This window comes from Balaenoptera acutorostrata, chromosome 10 (genome assembly GCF_949987535.1).
Source record: "Balaenoptera acutorostrata chromosome 10, mBalAcu1.1, whole genome shotgun sequence".
Lineage (NCBI taxonomy): Eukaryota > Metazoa > Chordata > Mammalia > Artiodactyla > Balaenopteridae > Balaenoptera > Balaenoptera acutorostrata.
In genome coordinates this window covers 38,564,400-38,583,458 of record NC_080073.1, presented here as the reverse complement: position 1 = coordinate 38,583,458, position 19,059 = coordinate 38,564,400, and the positions used below count along the sequence as shown (strand labels likewise).

Genomic DNA, 19,059 nt, shown 5'->3' with positions numbered 1-19,059 from the left:
GAGATGGTTCCTTCCTTCCGTCCTGAGGGAGAACCCCGCCGCACAGAGGGACCATTGAGGAGCTGGCATTGTCTGCCTGATGAACCCAGTGTATCCCTCCCTGAGTGGGCCACGCAGGATTCTGGCCAGGATCCCCTTGTACCCGGCTTGGCAGTGGGTCTGGGTGGGGTCCTGGCAAGCAGTACTTCCCTGGGGGCAGACAGCTAGGCCCCCACCTGCCCTTGGCCTTCCTACCCCTGCTCTGATTTTGAGAGCATAAAGCTTCATTGTCCCAGCACTGGCTGGGGCGGCCTCTCAATTCATCCTTGTCTTTCTTGGTTGGGAAATTCCCAGCCATGGGGGGCGGTAGGTAGGGGGGGTGCATCCCAGGTGTCCTGTACCCCAACAGGAGGGACTCAATGAAAGTGACACCTGGGGATCCCCCCATTGCCTAGAACTGTTCAGGGCTGTACCTCAGCCATCCCGCATCCCTGGGTGAGGAGAGCCAGAGATTCAGTGCTCCTTGGCTGTGTGTCCCCCAGCGTTCTCCCAGCCTAAGAAGGCCCATCTTCCTGGCCCCACCCATGGGTAGCTGCATCTATGAGGCTCAGGACCCTTAGACAGGCAGAGCCAGGCAAAGGACCCAGGCTCCTGCTCCTAGACCAAGCCGTGGATCCCAGTTTGAGGTAGGCTGTCTCCAGCCAGTGGGGACCACCACAAGGCTGATCCATCTCCCAGAGGGCCCGCCCCACTCCAAATAGTTGCTCAGGCTACTGATGTGGTAGCAGCCTCGCTATTTTTAACCCATTTGGGAGGGTGGGGTGGGTGGGGAAATGGCTGGGAAGAGAGAAAGAGACAAGCTCTGAGAGAGAGTTCTGAAGAGGGAAGGATGTAGGGAGACCCTGTGGGGAGAAGCCAGTCCTGGCCTGCAGCCACTTTCCAGCTCCCCTGGGCCAGACCTCCCACCCCCAGCAGGGGGGTGGAGGCCCAGATGCCAGGTGCAGAAAGGGGAGGGGGCCCCATTAGGACTGGAGCCTCTGAGGCTGCGGGAGATTCCAAGACCTAGAATAACCCCTTACCATGTTTCAGGGCAGCCCCATAGCTCCTCCTGAGGTCAGGAAATCCTCCCACTCCCCTCAGAGCCCCTCAGAATCATTCCCCCCTACCCCAGAGTGCCAAGCCAGCCATGAAGGCTGTAGAATACAAGTCCTGACTCCAGCCACCTGGCCTGTGGCATGGCCAGCCAGGTCCTACTTGCCCTGGGAGTCAGGGACGGGACTGCAGCTTCTCTTGGCTGAGTTCTGGGTCCAGGCCCACTCCCAAACCACTGACCCCAATCCTTGGGTCTGTTTCCCTAAAAGAGATCCTAGGCGACCTCATCCCTGCCGTGAGGCTGTGCATTCCCCCAAGTCCGTGTCCCCCCCGCCCCCCCGCCTTTTAAAAAGATTAATTTTATTTATTTATTTTTGGCTGCGTTGGGTCTTAGTTGCTGTGCGCGGGCTTCTCATTGCGGTGGCTTCTCTTGTTGCGGAGCATGGGCTCTAGGCACGTAGGCTTCCGTAGTTGTGGTTCGCGGGCTCTAGAGCGCAGGCTCAGTAGCTGTGGCACACGGGCTTAGTTGTTCTACGGCATGTGGGATCTTCCCGGACCAGGGCTCGAACCTGTGTCCCCTGCATTTGCAGACGGATTCTTAACCACTGCACCACCAGGGAAGCCCCCCAAGTCCCCCTTGAACCCCCAAAGTGGAAGCCAGCTCCCAGCACACCCCCAAGGAGAGCCTCAAGCCAGCTGAGGTCTGCGTGCAGCTGTGTGACCCCAAGTATGTCCATGCCTGCCAGCCAATCAGCTCCTCAGTTAACCACACAGCGACGACGGGCACTGGTATCCAAGGGGACAGGGGTCAAGGCCATGCATCTCTTTCTTTTCCCTGCTTTGGTTTCCCCCTTTACAGGAGACTTGACCTCACAGGTGATCTTATTTAGGAGAAAAATCGGTTTGACATTCTTTGGCATTTACTCTGTTTTCTGACCTCATTGTGGGTGGAGGGAGTCAAGGCCTGAGTGACTGAAGCCTGAAGGGGCCTGAAGTCTCTCTTCTCCATCAACCCCCCATCCTCACCCAGGTTCAGCAGGCCCAGGAAGGTGGCAGGGCTTCCTGCGGGCACTCTATCTCTTGCTTCCCTGTGCCTGGGGCCCCCAAGGGATGGTGGCTGCTGGGGAACCCAGAGCCCTGCAGAGAGGCTTGGACCTGGTGTTATAAGCACCTGGGGCTTCACAGAGAAAAGTGGGTAGTGGGTGATGAGGAAAAGTCTAGCAGGTGGCAAAAGGGCAGAGGGCACAGCCCAAGCTAAGTCCTAGCAAAGGAACAGATGCCACCTCCCAGAGATGGGGTAGCTGGAGCGCTGGCAGGGTTAGCCAGGGCCGAGCCAGGGAGGGGTGTGTGAATGCCTGGCTAAGAGCCTGGGATGTCGCCGGGCTTCAGCAAGTTCTCTGAGTGAGGAGCTGGGGAGGCAGGGTACTGCAGAGGGGAGGCACTGGGAGGAGAACTGGCAGAAGGACCATGGGGACCCCCAGGCTGGGTACCTGGGGAAAGGGTCAGGCTTCAAGCTGCAGGGAAAGGAGCTGGGGACTTGTTCTATCTTAAAGGAGACAGAAGTCCTCCCTGAGTTGGGGGCTCTCTGGAGGGAGAAGGGTGTGGGCTTGGGCACTGCTGGGGGTGGGGTTGGAGACCTGTGGAGTAAGAAGACTGAGGAATCCCCAGCAGCTGGGGAGAGAAGGAGGTTCAGGTGGAGGGTCAGGGTGTTGTGCTGGGGGCTGGACTTGTGGCCGGGGTGGGGGGGCGGGGGGGGGGAGGGAAGGGGGCAGGAGGGGAGTCAAGCCTGAGAAAGGGCCCCATGAAGCTGGGCTGGAAGAGGCAGCAGTGACTCGCTCGAGGCCTCCAGGCCTGCATGCCACAGGATGCCCAGCGCTGAGATGGCAACTGGAGTGCACACCTGTGTACCCCACGGTGTGCCAGACCTGCCTGGCCCACCATTTTCAACGGCGGGGCAAGTGAGGAGAGTGATCTGAGAGGTTCAGTCTCCCCCTAGGGACACATAGCTGGTGAGCAGCAGAGTCAGGATTCAACCCCACCCCTTTCTGGCTACTGGGGAGAGGATTCTTGGGGCGGGCTCTGGTCTGCCCTCCCAGAGCATCCCGAGCCCTCAGCCAGTACTCCTGGGAGTCTCTCCCCCTGACTAGTAAGGGATTGTAGCATTTATGTTAATGTATGTTAACGAGTACAGGGTGCCTCTGGAGTCTACTTTGCCGCATTCCTGACACCTCCTCCCCCCCTCCCCCAGGCAATGGAGAAGGAGGGGAGAGGGAGGCCCCACCCCCAGGCCCCTCTTCCCCCCGCCCCGCTGGGCAACGAAGAAAACAGAAGTGAGTGAAGAGCTGTGATGTGGCTGGTGGGGGGGGCTCCCCCATCCCGGAGGGGCTGACCTCAGCCAGGGAGGAATGTGCAGGAGGCGGAGGGCAGGGGCGGAGCGGGTGGGGGTAGGGCCCCAGCTAGAGGCCCAGGGTTCTGGGTGGCCCCTCCCTCAGCCCCTCCACCTCAGCTCTGACTTGGCCCTCAGAAGGGAACAGGCAAGGAAGGAGGGGAGGAGCTCATCTTTCCGAAAAGGTGGGCTGGGGGTCCTCGGGGAGCCTGGAAACCAGGTGGGGGGTGGATGGGGGAAATGCCAGAAAGACCCTTCCCGGGAGATCCCCTGGAGTGGGTAGCAGATTGTCAGGGAAGTTAGGCCTCAGCTGGGCTTTCCAGGGCCCACTTTCCACCGCTTCCCTCCCCCCATGCCTAAGTCCTCAGGGTAGCACGTCCTAGTACCCACGTGACCGGAAGAGGGAAAGGTTGAGACTTTGGAGCCACCAGCCCTGATGGCTAAAGCAGGTGTGAGTGGGGAGCCAAGGCCCAACCCAGCCCAGGCTGGGCACTGGGAGTGTTGGCTGTAGCCTTCCTCAAATGGATGTCTCACCCCAGCCCAGTCGCACCACCCAGAGTCCAGGCAGGGTGCAAGGGGCAGGCCCAGCTGGCGATGAGGCCTGGGGAGGCAGGTGCTGGGACTTGGCACAATCCACTTATTTCCAGAAGGAAAAACCAAGGCCTTGGCAGGCTGTGCCACTGATAGGCAGCACCAGAGACCCAAGCTGCCTCCCCTGGTTTGTTCCATTCTGTCGAGACCCAGGCCCAGGCTGCATGATTCCAGAATCCTTGGGGACTTCCAGAGCCCAGTGTGACCCACAGCCAGTGACCCTGTCCCTAGAGGGCTGCCTCCATAAGTTTCCTACCCAGGGTCTGCATACGCTGGGACCTGGGGCTGAGGAGCAGAAAGGAGACCTTGTGGGATGGGGACAACTTGAGCTCCCACTCCTGGGGATCTCCCTTCCTGCTCCAGGGAGGGGGACACATCTGGAAGTGGGAAGGCAATGCCAAGGGCTCAGGTGGGCCAGGAACAGCCCAGTCCCTTCGGCTGGGGGTTGAGTCCCAGGGTGTTGGACAGATGGGGGGGGGGGTCCTGGTCCCATTTTCCAGTATGGACACTGGGTTGGGGGTGGGGATGAAACAGAGGCTGGGACCCTGGGCCTGAAGAACTAAAAGCAGTGGGGGCAAGTAGGGGGTACCGTGCAGTTGGGTAGGGACCTCAAAGGCACTTGCTGATCTTGGCTGCTTGGGTGGAAAATTGTAAACAGCCAAAGAATTTTGTTTGCTTGCATGAGGCCAGGGGACGCTGCCCAGGTCCAAGGCAAAAGAGCCTGGGAGGAGGGAGAGGCCACATCCTGGAAGCCCAGGAGCTCAGGCAGGGGTATGTCACCCCCACTCCCCCTCCTGAAGGCCCCTGGTCCTCCCACTAACCCCCACCCTTCACCTGCCCACCAGCCAGCCAGGCAGGGCCAGAAACACCAGGCCTGAAGTTCAGGAAAGAGGGGCATGGCCCCACCCTGGATGGGCACAGACACTTCTACTCCAGGGACTTGGCAGGAGATGGGCAGCAGAACCATGCACACTTGAAGTGCCCACATGGCCTCCCTCATAGACCCCTGAGGAGCTGCTGATAGCCTTGGGGAGGATGTAGGAGGATGCATTTTGGGGGGATTGAGGGGTGGAAGCCCACCTTCAAGCCCTGGTATGTTCACCCAGGTGGACCTGAGGGCCCCCCTTGACCATTGTCAACATTCAATCCCTCCAAGGAAGTAGCCCTGGCAGTACAAACAGGGTGTGTCCACCAGACTCACCTTTAGGCCAAGACCCCAGACCCTTCCCAACTGAGGCGCTGAGGTGTAGGAGCCCCATCCTATCCTTGAAGCCCCCTTGGGTACCTCACTCTGTATTTGGTGGGGCAGTTCCTCCCACCTTCAACCTTGGAAGAACGACTGGAGTTCATGGAGATGGCATAGAATGCCCCTCACCTCCCAGCAGAGACATGGGACCACCGGTCAGGACGGGTCTCTGGATGGTCCCACACCCTGCAGTGCAGAAGTGAGACTTGCCGCCTGCCTCCCTGCCCTGCCTGCCCCTCTGGCCCTCTTCTCCCGCCCCAGACTGGCTGTCATCAAAGCCACTGCCAGCCAGGTGACAGAAGTACTAAGTGGCCCAAGCCCTAAGGAAGGACTGGGGCAGGGTCTTGGGGGCCCATCAAACCTCCACTTGAGAACCCCCTCTCCGACCTCTGACCGGCCCTTCCCAGCTGGCTCCTGGGGACTGAGGTGGCAGCTGAGCCCCTCATTACCCACCTCCAGCTCCCCAGCTATGGAGGGACAAGTGAAGAAACGAGTCCCTGGGGGTGCCCCGTCTGAGCAATCCCTCTGCCGGAGCTGCCTGGGGCTAGGGGGTCTCTATTGCTTCTTCCTTATTTGCCTTGACTGCCGGCCCCACTTCCAGGACCGCTGCGTGGGGCATCCTGCTCTGAAGCCCTACGGGGGAGGGGTCGGCCCTGCCCGCCCCTCCCTTGTGCCCGCTCCGCTCTGGCCACCAACTCCAGCCGGTCCGGCTGCCTGCCCAGTCACCCGATCCGCCCCGTAAACTTGACGGCGGGGCGCGGCTGGCTTGGTGGGGGCGGGGGCTGCTCCTTAAAGGAGCCGTCAGAGGGTGCCCTGGGGCCCCTCGGCTTCTCCCCTTCTGCAGGGTGAGAAGGGGCCAGGGTGAGGAGCCGCTGCTGCCGGAGCTCTCGGTGGAGTGTGGGAAGGCAATCTGGTGTTTTGTGACGTCGCAGACCTCACGGGCCTAGAAGAGGCAGCGGCAAGTGTCAGTGGAAGGAAGGAGGGAGGTGGGAGTCCTAGGGTGGGAGGGGTCTGGAAGCGGCGGAGCTAGGCGGGGGTTTGGGGAGAGCAGTCTGGAACGTGCCCCGGCAGCTGTGCCCCTTGCTTGAATGCACCCCAGGACCTAACCCCACGCCAGGGCTACTGTGCCCGGCACCTGCCCAGCTAACTTCTGGGAAGGAGGGTGGGCATTGCAGCCAGAGCCTGGCCCCATCTGAGAGGTCCAGGGAAGGGCTCTGGCTCAGAGAAGTGGACGGTCTCAAAGATGGGGAAACCCTGAGGGGGAAGACGGGATGGAGAGGCTCAGGGAGACTCTGGAGGCTGGAGAGGGAAGGGCAGCTCACCCGAGCTGGGGGTGAGAATCTGCTTCAGGACCTTGGCTCTCCCCACTTGATTCCTCTTGGGTCTGAAGTCTGAGCTCACAGAATTTCTGTGTGTGACCAGCCCCTCCCACCCTCTGGGGTGGGGAGAGAGAGGTCAAGCACAAAGCTGGGGCTGCTGGATCCAAGTGGGAGCAGCTCCCAAATCAGAAACTGAGGCGTCTGCCCAGCCCTGGGTCTCCCGGCTGCACTTCTCCCTCTGAGAAGTGGGTTTCTGGAGTGTCTCAGAGTTGAAGGCAGTGATTGACGCTGCAGTTATAATTTGCTCACCTGCATGTCCAGAGAGACTTGTACACTTGTGCACAAACACATACACACATGTGCAACACAAACACGTATATTCTTACAAAGTGTACACACCCCCAGACATGTACACACTGTGTAGACATGCATACAATGCCGTGTGTGCACACATGCATGCCACACCTACGTGTGTAATACAACGCACACGCCACATGGTTTCACATAGATATGTACACATATGCCTGCACACACACTACACACACACATACATACACACTGCAGAATACAGATACACAAAGGGATCCTTAGAAGCACATTCACACTCAAAGACGCCCACACCATTGGCTCCAGCTCCAAATGTGCTTCTGTTCCTCTGTGGGCCCGTGGGTGCACAGCTACCTCCAGAGGTCTGACCCCCCCTCCTGTTACCCTCACGCCCATGACTGTCTTGTTTTGCTCATTACACTTGGCACCACTGCAATGACTACACCAATCTGAGTCCTTGGTACTCTGCCCCCTCCTGCAGGAGGACCTTGTCTGTGTGCCCCACTGCCCCCAGCCCCAGTCCCAGGCTGGCATGACGTAGGCACGCAGAGTTTGTGAATTAATGTCTGTGAGTGTGTGTACAGGAGGGCGGGTTACTGGGGAGGGTGACGTGGTGGGGCAGGCGCCTGCCAGTGTGGGGTTGACCCCGAGGGTGTGCCCAGCGTGGGTGTGTCTGTGATTGTGGCCAGGCAGGGCACCCTCCAAGGGAGAGGAGGGCTTGCAAGTGGAATGCGACCCCCCAGCCTCTTTCCCCTAGGGGCTGTAATCTGATCCCTGGGGACTCCCCCCAGCCTCCCTCCCTCGCCCTCGCTGCAGCTCCTTCTCTTCCAGATCCCGGGGCAGAGTCCAGGGTGGCTCAAGGCTCCTCCACACACGCCCGCTGAACCCTGAGCTCCCTGAGCTGCAGGGATGGGGCGGGCTGAGGCCGCCGCCATGATCCCAGGCCTGGCCCTGCTCTGGGTGGCAGTGCTGGGGGGTGCTGCCCCCAGCATGCCACGCCTTCGCCTCTCCTTCCAAGGTAGGTGCACCTGGCAGGCGGGAGGGCCCACCTCAGCGTAGGCAGGAAAGGGGCCCAGTGTGGGTAGGGGGCATTGTGTTTGCTGTTGCACTGTGTGTGTGCCACCGGCTGGGTTGGATTGGGGGCACGCTCAGGCCATCTCCAATTAACCCTTTCCTGGCCTCAGTCCCCAAGCTCTCTGCCCACATTCTCCTCATGCTTTCCCAGGAAGCATGGCAACAGATCCTGCCTCTGTTCCATCCCCTGCTCCCAGGGAAGTTGAGATGTGGGGACCATTAGAGCCCCCTTCCCACACCCCCTACACAGGGTGGTTACTAGGCAGTGGCATCATACTGAACCTAGGCTGGTGGCAGAGAACCCTCAGCTTGACTTTGGGGTTGGGGTTCTGGCTGTCCCAACATGCAGGCCTACCCCAGAACCCGTGCCTCCTCATGCGCTCGCCTGGAGACACTACTTGTCTGAGGTTGCCCTAGAAGCTCCACCTGCTTCCCCCCTGGGGGCAGGGGTGGGCTGCACTGCCCACCCTGGAAGCTCTGCCCCTGGGTGGGCCTGTCCCCCGAGTGTAAACTCACACGCGTGTAAATTCACATGTGTGTGGGCCAGGTCACATGTACAACCTTGGCCTGTGAGAGAGACAACAGGCAGGGCCTGGGAGAAGCTTCTAGCATGACTGGCGAATCCTCAGTGGTGTCCCCACCCCACAGAGCTCCAGGCCCAGCACGGTCTCCGGACCTTCAGGCTGGAGAGGACGTGCTGCTACGAAGCTTTGCTGCTGGATGAGGAGCGTGGGCGCCTGTTTGTGGGCGCCGAGAACCATGTGGCCTCCCTCAGCCTGGACAACATTAGCAAGCGGGCCAAGAAGGTACCAGGGACCCCCAGCCTCAGCACTGCCCCGGGACCCCACTCCAGGCTTCCTGGAGGAAGGGCCCCCTGAGTGGACACCCTCAGCATAGAGAACATCCCGAGTCCCTGACCTGTGTTCTCCCTCCCCCACCCTCCCCATAGCTGGCCTGGCCGGCCCCTGTGGAATGGCGAGAGGAGTGCAACTGGGCAGGGAAGGACATTGGCGTGAGTGTTGGCTGCCTGGGTGGGAGTGGGGAGGGTCAGCCCCTCACTCTAGAGACGGGCAGTGCTAAAACAGAGGCCTGCCTGTTCTGGCTATGATGGGGGCAGGAGGGTTGAGGTGGCTGAGGTCCAGAGGTAGTGAGTCAGGGTGGGGGCTATGTGATTCTTCTTGGAGGCCTCTGCGTCATGGGGGGCAATGCAGGCATGCTTCCCGATGAACCCATTCTGGTGAGAGGTGAGCCGGGCTGGTCACCAAGGGCACCTGAGTCCCTAGAGCCCATGTTAGTACTTGCCTGGACTAATGCGGAAAAGAAGAAGGGGTGGGAGTGCCACTGGTGAGCTGGGAGCCCTTAAGGCCACCTCCCTGGGGGAGGCCTCATTGTTCCTGCCCCTGCCCGCCTGCACGCTAGACTGAGTGCATGAACTTCGTGAAGTTGCTGCACGCCTACAACCGCACCCACTTGCTGGCCTGTGGCACAGGGGCCTTCCACCCAACCTGTGCATTTGTGGAGGTGGGCCAGCGGCTGGAGGTAAGGCCAGGTCTGGTCAGGGAGGGAGGTTGGGAGGGTAAGGAAGGGCCTGCAATAACAACTCCCCCCTGCCTCTCAGGAGCCCATGCTTCGGCTGGACCTTCGAAGGCTAGAGGATGGCAAGGGCAAGAGTCCTTATGACCCCAGGCATCGGGCTGCCTCCGTGCTGGTGGGTGAGTCCAAAGGCTGGGGCCCCAAGAGAGCTCCTGGAACCCCTCAGAGACTCTAGTATCTCACAAAGTCCCAAGACCCTCCCTAGAGCCCCAGGGATCCCCCATGGCCTCACTGGCTCCCCAAGAGCCCCCAGAGCTCCATAGTGCCCCCAACCCACCACAAGAGCCTTTGGTTTCACTAAGCAGCCTTGTCATATCTACAGGGGAAGAGTTGTACTCGGGAGTAGCCGCAGACCTCATGGGCCGGGACTTTACCATCTTCCGCAGCTTGGGTCAGCGTCCAAGTCTCCGAACAGAACCACACGATTCCCGCTGGCTCAACGGTGAAAGGCTGGTGGGACTGTTGGGAGGGGGCCCTCATCTCCAACAGAGCAGGTGCTGAGTAAGGCTCATAAAGGGAGTGAGCAATGAGTGCTCACCAGGTAGCTACCCTGGGTCAAGCCCTGCACTAGGCACTGGGTCGCAGGGCGGACAAGATAGGTATGGCCCGTGCCCTCTTTGAGTTCACAGACCTCAGAATGAATACACAATAAGATCAGTGCCAGTGGCCAGGAGATATAATGACAGAATGGAGAGGAAGGGAAAAGGAGACTAGGCAGCTGTGGTGGTGGTGGGAGGGTTGGGGAAAGGAAGCCACCCTGCTGAGAAAAGGTATGCGCTAATCCCCAAAACACAGCAGGATTGCGGGAAGAGCATAAGACCATTCCAAGCAGAGGGAATAATTAGTGCAAAGACCCTGGGGGCAGGAACAAGCCAAGGAACAGACTCATGAAGGGAGCAATGATAAGGGGTCCGGACTGTCATCACAGTGTAGGGCCAGGGTAGATTATTCTAAGAGTGATGAGACCCAGCAGAGTATTTGAAGCAGGAGTGGGGGCATCTACTTCCTGCAGAGAGGAAGATTCATGAGTGAAGGTAAAACCAGATACCCCATATCCCTCCTTTCTTGGCCCACTGGCATAGAGAACTGCCAGGGGAGAGGCGAGAGGCCCACCACTGGCCAGGGTCTGCCTGCCTGTGGGCCCAGGTAGCCATGGTCTCTGCTGCCCTCTCGTGGCTGCTTCTTGACGCGCAGGCCCTCTTCCTCTCGATTGTGTCCTCCGGGAGCACCATCTGAACTTGGTCCTAGAGGCTGGGTGGTCAGCTGCTGCCCTGAGGGCTTCTGCCAGCACGAAAGGAAGGGGAGGCAGTGCCTGGGCCTCCTAGCAGGGGGCAGGGCCAGGACCTTGCTGACCCCACGCCTCCTGCTGTGGCCAGAGCCCAAGTTCGTCAAGGTCTTTTGGATCCCGGAGAGTGAGAACCCGGACGACGACAAGATCTACTTCTTCTTCCGTGAGTCGGCAGTGGAGGCCACGCCGGCCCTGGGACGCCTGTCTGTGTCCCGCGTTGGCCAGATCTGCAGGGTGAGGAGTCCCTGGGCCACATTTGGTGATCTTGTCACCGCCCCTTTGCCTGTCTGTCGGGGCCTCGCCCTCATCCCCTCCTACTGACCCCGCAGAACGACGTGGGTGGCCAGCGCAGCCTGGTCAACAAGTGGACTACGTTCCTGAAGGCGCGGCTGGTGTGCTCAGTGCCTGGTGCTGAGGGCGATACGAACTTTGACCAGCTCCGTAAGCGCCAGGAGTAGAGGATGGGGGTGTGGGGAGGGGATGCAGGGGCGCAGACCCTGAGCCTGGCTGTGCACCCTCCCCCAACTCGGTCCCTTCCCTGCAGAGGACGTGTTCCTGCTGTCCTCGCGGGATCGCTGGACCCCGCTGCTCTATGCTGCCTTCTCCACGACCAGGTGAGGTGTGGGAGGTAGTGGGGCAAGGCTGGCTAGGCCCCACTTGAGCCCCTTACTCCACTTACATCTTCACCTGCAGCAGCATCTTCCAGGGCTCCGCAGTGTGCGTGTACAGCATGAATGATGTGCGCCGGGCCTTCCTGGGACCCTTTGCACACAAGGAGGGGCCCGTGCACCAGTGGGTGTCCTACCAGGGCCGTGTCCCCTACCCCCGACCTGGCATGGTGCGTAGCCCAGGGACTCCCACCACAACCCACTTAAAGCTTCAGGGGTGGAGAACTTGGCCTGGGGTTTTCTTGGTGAATGTTGTGTCTTCTTTTTTTTATGGGTGGGAAAACATCATCTTCATTAGACAGGGCTCCTCAGGGGAAGGCCATGTTTCCCCCTCAGACCCCCAAAGGCAAGGCTGGAGTTCCTCTTCAGATTCCCAGGGCAGGGTTCTGTCCAACACCCGCCCCCTGTGCGCGCGTGTGCGCACACACACACTCACACATGCTCCAGGTTCCGGGAGGTGTCCTGTGGACGGCTGCCCACCAGGCCTTCACATCCACATCCTTGTCATGCCTCCTTCCCACCCCCCAGTGCCCCAGCAAGACCTTTGGCACCTTCAGTTCCACCAAGGACTTTCCTGATGATGTCATCCAGTTTGCCCGGAACCACCCCCTCATGTACAATTCGGTCCTGCCCATGGGGGGGCGCCCCCTCTTCCAACAAGTGGGTGCCGGGTACACCTTCACCCAGATCACCGCGGACCGTGTAGCAGCTGTTGACGGATACTACGACGTCCTCTTCATTGGCACAGGTCAGTGTCCTGCCATGACCACCCACAAGACCCAGCCCAGGCTCTTTGGCCTGTTAGTGGAAGCTCCCCCTGTTCAGTCCCATCTCCATATTTTTCCGGGGGCTATGCCCCCATCTCCTTCTGGATGCTGCTCTGATTGCTCCAACCCACATTCTTCACCATCCCAACCATGCAGAGGGTGGAGGCCTCAGAGGTGAGGAGACCCCTGGCCCTGGCTCTCAGGGAACACAAGGAGTCACTCACCCTTCTCATCCCTGCAGATGCCGGCACCGTGCTGAAGGTGATCTCCGTCCCCAAGGGTGGCCGGCCTAATGCTGAGGGGCTGCTCCTGGAGGAGCTGCACATGTTTGAGGTGAGGCCTAGCCCCCGTTGCCTGGGGTACCCCCACCCCACGGAGCCCTGATCCCAGCACCCCTCCTCCCTCTCAGGACTCAGCTGCTGTCACCAGCATGCAAATCTCCTCCAAGAGGGTAAGTGACCAGAAGGCTTGGGGGTGGAATGGACCCAGCCTGTTCCCAGGTGCCCCCACCCCCATTCTTCTCTTGGTAATTACAAGCCCCAGTTTCCAGTACAGGCTCTGCCCTCACTAGACTGTGGGACCTGAGACCTCAGTGTTCCCTTTTGTCAAATGGGGGAAGGGATCCCTGACCTATGGGAGGCGGGCACGGGGCCACCCTCGGTCAGCCTGGAGCCCCTTGTACCCCTAGCACCAACTGTACGTAGCCTCTCGGAGCGGGGTGGCCCAGATCCCGTTGCACCGCTGTGCTGCCCACGGCCGCGCCTGTGCCGAATGCTGTCTGGCACGTGACCCTTACTGTGCCTGGGATGGGGCCGCGTGCACGCGCTTCCAGGCCAGTGCCAAGAGGTGGGTAGGATCAGGGGCGGGCTGCCTGGAGGGAGGCTTTATTCGCCCCTGGCTAAAAGAAGGGCTCACGGAGGCTCTAATGTCCCCCCTCCCCAGGAGGTTCCGACGGCAGGATGTAAGGAACGGCGACCCCAGCACACTGTGCACCGGGGGTGAGTGTCCCAGCTGCTCCCACCCCCCAACCCTTAAAGATTGCCCCACCCTGTCCTGCCTTGTCTGAATCTGACATTCCCTTTGCCCCCAGACTCATCCCATCCTGCGCTGCTGGAGCGGAAGGTGTTCGGTGTGGAGGGAGGTAGCGCCTTCCTGGAGTGTGAGCCCCGCTCGCTGCAGGCGCGCGTGGAGTGGACCTTCCAGCGCGCGGGGGAGGCGGCCTACACTCAGGTGAGCCTCCCGTCACTCCCCTCCCAACCAGGCCCTTGTTCCGACTCCTACGTCCAGGAAGTGCCCTCCCTGATTAATGAGGCCCTTGGCCTGCTCCGCACATCTAGATGCGATCCAGCTCCGCCCAGTGAGTCTCCGCCCAACCAGACCCCTAACGCCTAGTTTGGCCCCTTGCCTGCACTCCGCATCCTGGTGAGGCCCCATTCCTCTAACTAGGCTCCTGACGCCCGCGCCCCAGCCCAGTCCGAAGGAAGCCCCGCCCTTGCCCCGCCCACTGGGGGGGGGTCTCTGACGCGCCCCCACGATAAGGCGAGCCCCGCCCCGTTTCCTAACGCCCCGCCTCACGCTGATCCGGCCCGCAGGTACCCGCAGAGGAGCGAGCAGAACGCACGACGCGGGGCTTGCTGCTTCGCTGGTTGCGGCGTGGGGACTCAGGCGTGTACCTGTGCGCAGCCGTGGAGCAGGGCTTTTCGCAGCCAATGCGTCGCCTGGCGTTGCACGTGCTGAGTGCTGCGCAGGCTGAAAGGCTGGCCCGTACCGAGGAGGCTGCGCCCGTCGCGCCGCCTGGCCCCAAGCTCTGGTACCGGGACTTCCTGCAGCTGGTGGAGCCGGGCGGCGGTGGTACGAACTCCCTGCGAATGTGTCGTCCGCAGCCCGCGCTGCGCCCACCGCCTCCCGAGTCGCGGAGGAAGGGCCGCAACCGGAGGACACACGCCCCGGAACCGCGTGCTGAGCGGGGGCCGCGCAGCGCAGCGCACTGGTGACTCGGCCGTCCTCACGCTGGGGACTGGAGAGGTGGCAGCAGCAGGGAGAGGGGGCGGTCAGACCCTGGGAAGCAGCTAGGGGCCCGGCACACAGCGGTTCCTGGTGGAGGGAAGACACCGACCCGACAGGCCCTGGCCAAGAGGCAGCCATGCCGGCTTATTTATTAACAGAGAATAATCCTTGAATGTAACCCCGATAGGGGCGGCCCAGGCTGCGCACAGGGTCCAGCTGGTCAGGAGGAGGCAGAGAATCAGGGTCCCCGAGCAACGACCTGGGTGGGGGAGGTGCCCAGAATGCCCACCCTGGGGTAAGGGCCACCTCTTTGGGCAGTGAGCAGAAAGCTGTGAACAGGCTGGGGGGGTGGGGGTGGGGGTGGGGCAGGCCGACTGTACTAATGCAATAAACATGTTATCAGCTGAAGCTGGAACGGCCCCATCAGACAGCCGCTGGTCTTAGTGTTACTGACCCAGGTTCTTGGACTCTTTAATCAATAGAAGTTGGTAAGAGGTCAGATGAGAAATTCAGGCAAGGCTTTATTGGGGCTCATGCTGCAGCACAAGGGAGTGAAAATAAGAAACAGGTGTCCAACAAGCAACAGGTGCCCTTGCTTGCTTGCTGGGGGAACAAGGGTTTGGGGGAGGGTGGCTCCGAGCTGGTTCCTTGAGTGAGAGTAGGGGCACATCCATGGGTCAGGCCAGAGGGGTGGCTTAGGTTGTCTACCCACCGTCTTGGTGGTGTCGTGTGCAGGAATCATGAGTAGTCCCCTGCTTTTCTCCCAACACCTCAGAAGTGGCAGTTGGGTTTTTGGTTTTTTTGCGTCTTGCTCATAATTTGCCCCAGTTGCAGGTGTGTGTGGTTATTTTTAGTCCCTTATAGTTTCTTGTATTCTGTTGCTCCAGGAGATGTTTGTCCAGGTGTAAGCACTGCAGCAAAGGGACCCAGGTCCCAGCCTGTCTCATTCCCCCCTGAGTGATTCTACACCCTTTATTTTTAAGGATTAAGGGACTGAAGGTCTCTTCTTCTGAAATGTCTTCCTGCTGGACAGGGGCTGCAGATCCTAACGTGCCCTAGAGGTATAGAAGTCCCTTGCTGACTGTTTTAGGGACCTGGGTTACCCTTGTCTGGAATGGGTTGAAATCCTTGAGCCATCATGAGCCTTCCTTGAAACTGTTGGAGCCTAGAAAACACAAACAACCAAAAGCTTAAACAGACAAGGGCCAAAAAGGAGAAGAACAATAATAGCCACAAGAGAGCCTAGGAAGGGAAGGAATCATGTTAACTTTGGGAGGGCTTCCCTAACTGCTGACCAGACAATGGAGGCGATATCACCCCTGCCAAAATTGTGAAGCCATTCTGCTTGGGTGTATATTTCTTTAATATTAACTTCTGTCTGTCCTGTGACACTGATTTAGGTGCAGCAGGAAGTAATAGTTATCCCACAGATTGTGCCTTGTTCTGTCAGAAGGTAATCAAGAGCTAGATGATTATTAAGAGCTGCATTAACCAAAGTAACGGGAGGTCTTAAGTCCTGTTAAGGCTTGCCCTGTCTGTGTTATCACATAACCAAGCTGTCTGGTGAGATTTCTCAGTGTTGCTTCATGATAAGGGAAGCCTCCCCATGGAGCTGCCAGTCCTGTGGCCAGCGCTGCCCCTGCTAAGATCATTCCTAGTGCTCTCCGGGTTTGGTGGTGAGCTAGAGTGGTCCTGTTATAGATCACAATCCCTCTTAGCCCTGTAGTTCCTAGAGGGCACTCTCCTATGAAGTGGACATTATCAGTGCACTTATAGGCCAGAGCTTGGTTGGAGAAGGACAGGGTCTGGCCATAAATTTTCTAACATATGATGGTTTGGATGTCCACAGAGGAAAACAAACCCTTCAGGGGTGCAGGCCTGAATGTCTGTCTCACAGGGGTTAAGATAGTCCTTGAAGGACATAGCTGTTGCTACTACCTGTTCGACTAGGGGGGGACAGCAAACTGTTGTTGGTAATTTAGATCATATGATGTTATAAGACTCTCTCTCTCTCTCTTTTATTTTTATCTTTGGCTGTGTGGGATCTCAGTTCCCCGACCAGATATTGAACCCGGGCCACAGCAGTGAAAACCTGGAATCCTAACCACTAGGCCACCAGAGAACTCCTGCAAAGCTCTTGTTAATGCAGTTAGCTCAGCATTCTGGGCCGATGTCTGTGGTGGCAGGGCCTTGGTTTCTCTGACTTCATCTAGACCAACTATGGCATACCCTGCCTTCCGAGTTCCCATCTCTATAACACTGTTCCCGTCAGTAAACCATTTGACCTCAGGGCTGTCAAGAGGTTCATGTAGAAGATCAGACCTGCTGGAGTAAGTTTGTTCTATGATCTCTATACAGTGATGCAGTAAACCTCTACTCCCGACAACTGGAAGGAGGGTTGCCGGGTTCAGGGTTTGGCACATCTTTATGTCAAGGGTGTCCATGAGGAGAGCCTGATATCTTGTCAGTCTTCCTCCAGTCAACCAATGATGTCCTTTGACGTCCAGTACAGATTGTACTTGATGACGGGTTAATACATCTAAGTGTTGTCCCAGGTTGAGCTTGGAAGCCTCATTAACTAAGAGACCTGTGGCTGGTATTGCCCGTGAAAATAAGAAACAGGTGCCCAACAAGCAACAGGTGCCCTGGCTTGCTTGCTGGGGGAACAAGGGTTTGGGGGAGGGTGGCTCCGAGCTGGTCCCTTAAATGGAGTGAGAGTAGGGGCACATCCAGGTTGCTGGGCCATCCCAGGGTTATTGAGTCCAGTTGTTTTGAAAAGTAAGCCACTGGTCTCTGATCTGGTCCCACATCTGATCCCAGTTTTTGGGTCAGGACTCCTAGCGCTATCCCTGACTTCTCATGAGCATATTGGTTGTTGAGCATATTTGGCTTGTCCAAATTTGGAAGTCCCAGTGCTAGTGTTCTGTTTAACTCAGCCTTTAGAGTCTCAAAGTCCCATTGGTGGTCCCTATTCTGGTGAAGGAGTTCCCTTTCTTTTCCCTTTAGAGCCTTATAGGGACTTTGCTGGTGGTCCAGTAGTTAAGACTCTGTGCTTCCACTGCAGGGGGTACGGTTCTATCCCTGGTTAGGGAACTAAGATCCCACATGCTCTGCGGTGAGGCCAAAACACACACACACACAAAACACAAAAACAATTATCTAGAGCCTTATATAGGGGTTTGGCTATAATGCCATAATTTGGAATTCAGATATGACAGAACCCAGCCATCCTGAGAAAGCCTTGGAGTTGCCTCTATGTGGTTGGAGATGGTAATGCACTAATTGCTATTCTTTTTTTTTTTTAAATTTATTTATTTTTATTTATTTATGGCTGTGTTGGGTCTTTGTTTCTGTGTGAGGGCTTTCTCTAGTTGTGGCAAGCGGGGGCCACCCTTCATCGCGGTGGATGGGCCTGTCACTATCGTGGCCTCTCTTGTTGCAGGGCACAGGCTCCAGACGTGCAGGCTCAGTAGTTGTGGCTCACGGGCCTAGTTGCTCCGTGACATGTGGGATCTTCCCAGACCAGGGCTTGAACCCGTGTCCCCTGCATTGGCAGGCAGATTCTCAACCACTGAGCCACCAGGGAAGCCCCTGTCCCTAAGCTTTTCAGGGTTCTCTGAGAACCTGCCAAATCACTCCTTACAGATTTCTAGGTCCCCCAGTGAGAAGGGATCACACACTCTAGTAATTCCTCTGTTTTCCTGGAGCGGGTAAAAGCCTGGTGGGGCAAAAGTGCGGGCAACTTTGAACCTGATCAGAGCCCCATTGGGGAAAGCACCGTGGGTACTGATTTTGAGGTTTCTGATTTGACAGGGTAAGGTGTGGGGCTGGGGGCTGAGGGAGATGGTGAAGGGGAAGAAATGGGGGCCTGACAATGAGGCTCGGTGTGCTGACGGCTACTTGGCGGTTGAAAGAGGGGATCCGTGAGAAGGTCTGGCTTCACACCTTTTGGGGGAAACCTGGAAATAGAGACTAAACACATGACAAGAATCCCTCAGACCTTAATCTTGATAAAGTTTTATAAAGGCCTGTACATATGGGACTTCTCCCCATTTGGGGGACTGTTAACAAAACAAGTCCAGTAGTAAAATGGTGTTAAAGATAAGGGATTCATTCTCTGACCACTTCTGATGGTCATCCAAAGCATTTTGGGGCCAGGCTGTGTTGCAAGAAAAAATCAGCTTACTCCTTTTTTTTTCCTTAATTTTAAAAAATTTTGTAATGGAGTATAGTTGATGTATAATGTTGTGTTAGTTTCAGTTGTACAGTTAAGTGATTCAGTTATATATATATATATAGGTATCCATTCTTTTTCAGATTCTTTTGCCATATAAGTGAATAATTACAGAATATTGAGTAGAGTTCCTTGTGCTATATATTAGTAGGTCTCTGTAGATTATTTTTTTTAACAATGGAAGACACTTTATTAATTTTTTAAAATCATCTCTCAACATTTCAACTCTGGGTAGAAATCAAACGCATAGATCATCTTTTTGATAAAAAGTAGTGTGTATACTTAAGTCCCAAACTCCAAATTTATCCCTCACCTGCATGTTTCTTCCTGACCCATCCCCAGCAAGCATCAGTTGGCTTTCTTTTTTTTTTTTTTAATTAATTAATTATTTATTTTATGGCTGCGTTGGGTCTTAGTTGCGGCTCGGGGGCTTAGTGGCCCCTCGGATGTGGAAACTTAGATCCCCGTCTAGGGATGAAAGCAACGTC

General features: G+C 57.6%; 1 protein-coding gene across 8 annotated transcripts; it reads left to right on the top strand.

The window, feature by feature from the left end:
* Positions 1-3,564: 3,564 nt before the first annotated feature.
* On the top strand, positions 3,565-14,672 carry SEMA3B (semaphorin 3B). Of its 8 annotated transcripts, none has more exons than XM_057555535.1 (19): positions 3,606-3,642; positions 4,739-4,819; positions 7,772-7,958; positions 8,663-8,820; positions 8,964-9,026; positions 9,434-9,553; positions 9,633-9,726; positions 9,930-10,049; positions 10,984-11,129; positions 11,225-11,336; positions 11,440-11,509; positions 11,589-11,733; positions 12,092-12,311; positions 12,572-12,663; positions 12,740-12,781; positions 13,019-13,176; positions 13,273-13,328; positions 13,421-13,560; positions 13,923-14,672. In XM_057555535.1, the coding sequence occupies exons 3-19, from the start codon at positions 7,850-7,852 to the stop codon at positions 14,322-14,324; spliced, it is 2,247 nt and encodes a 748-aa protein (XP_057411518.1). In that variant the 5' UTR covers positions 3,606-3,642; positions 4,739-4,819; positions 7,772-7,849; the 3' UTR covers positions 14,325-14,672. The 8 variants fall into 8 exon arrangements, 7 of the variants coding, with proteins under 7 accessions (XP_007168757.2, XP_057411518.1, XP_007168755.2 ...); XR_003622172.2 differs by lacking the exons at positions 3,606-3,642; positions 4,739-4,819 and adding exons at positions 5,518-6,258; positions 13,668-13,752 and having other exon boundaries at positions 13,923-14,008; XM_007168693.3 differs by lacking the exons at positions 3,606-3,642; positions 4,739-4,819 and adding exons at positions 5,519-6,258; positions 7,422-7,508.
* The last annotated feature ends 4,387 nt before the right edge of the window (positions 14,673-19,059 follow it).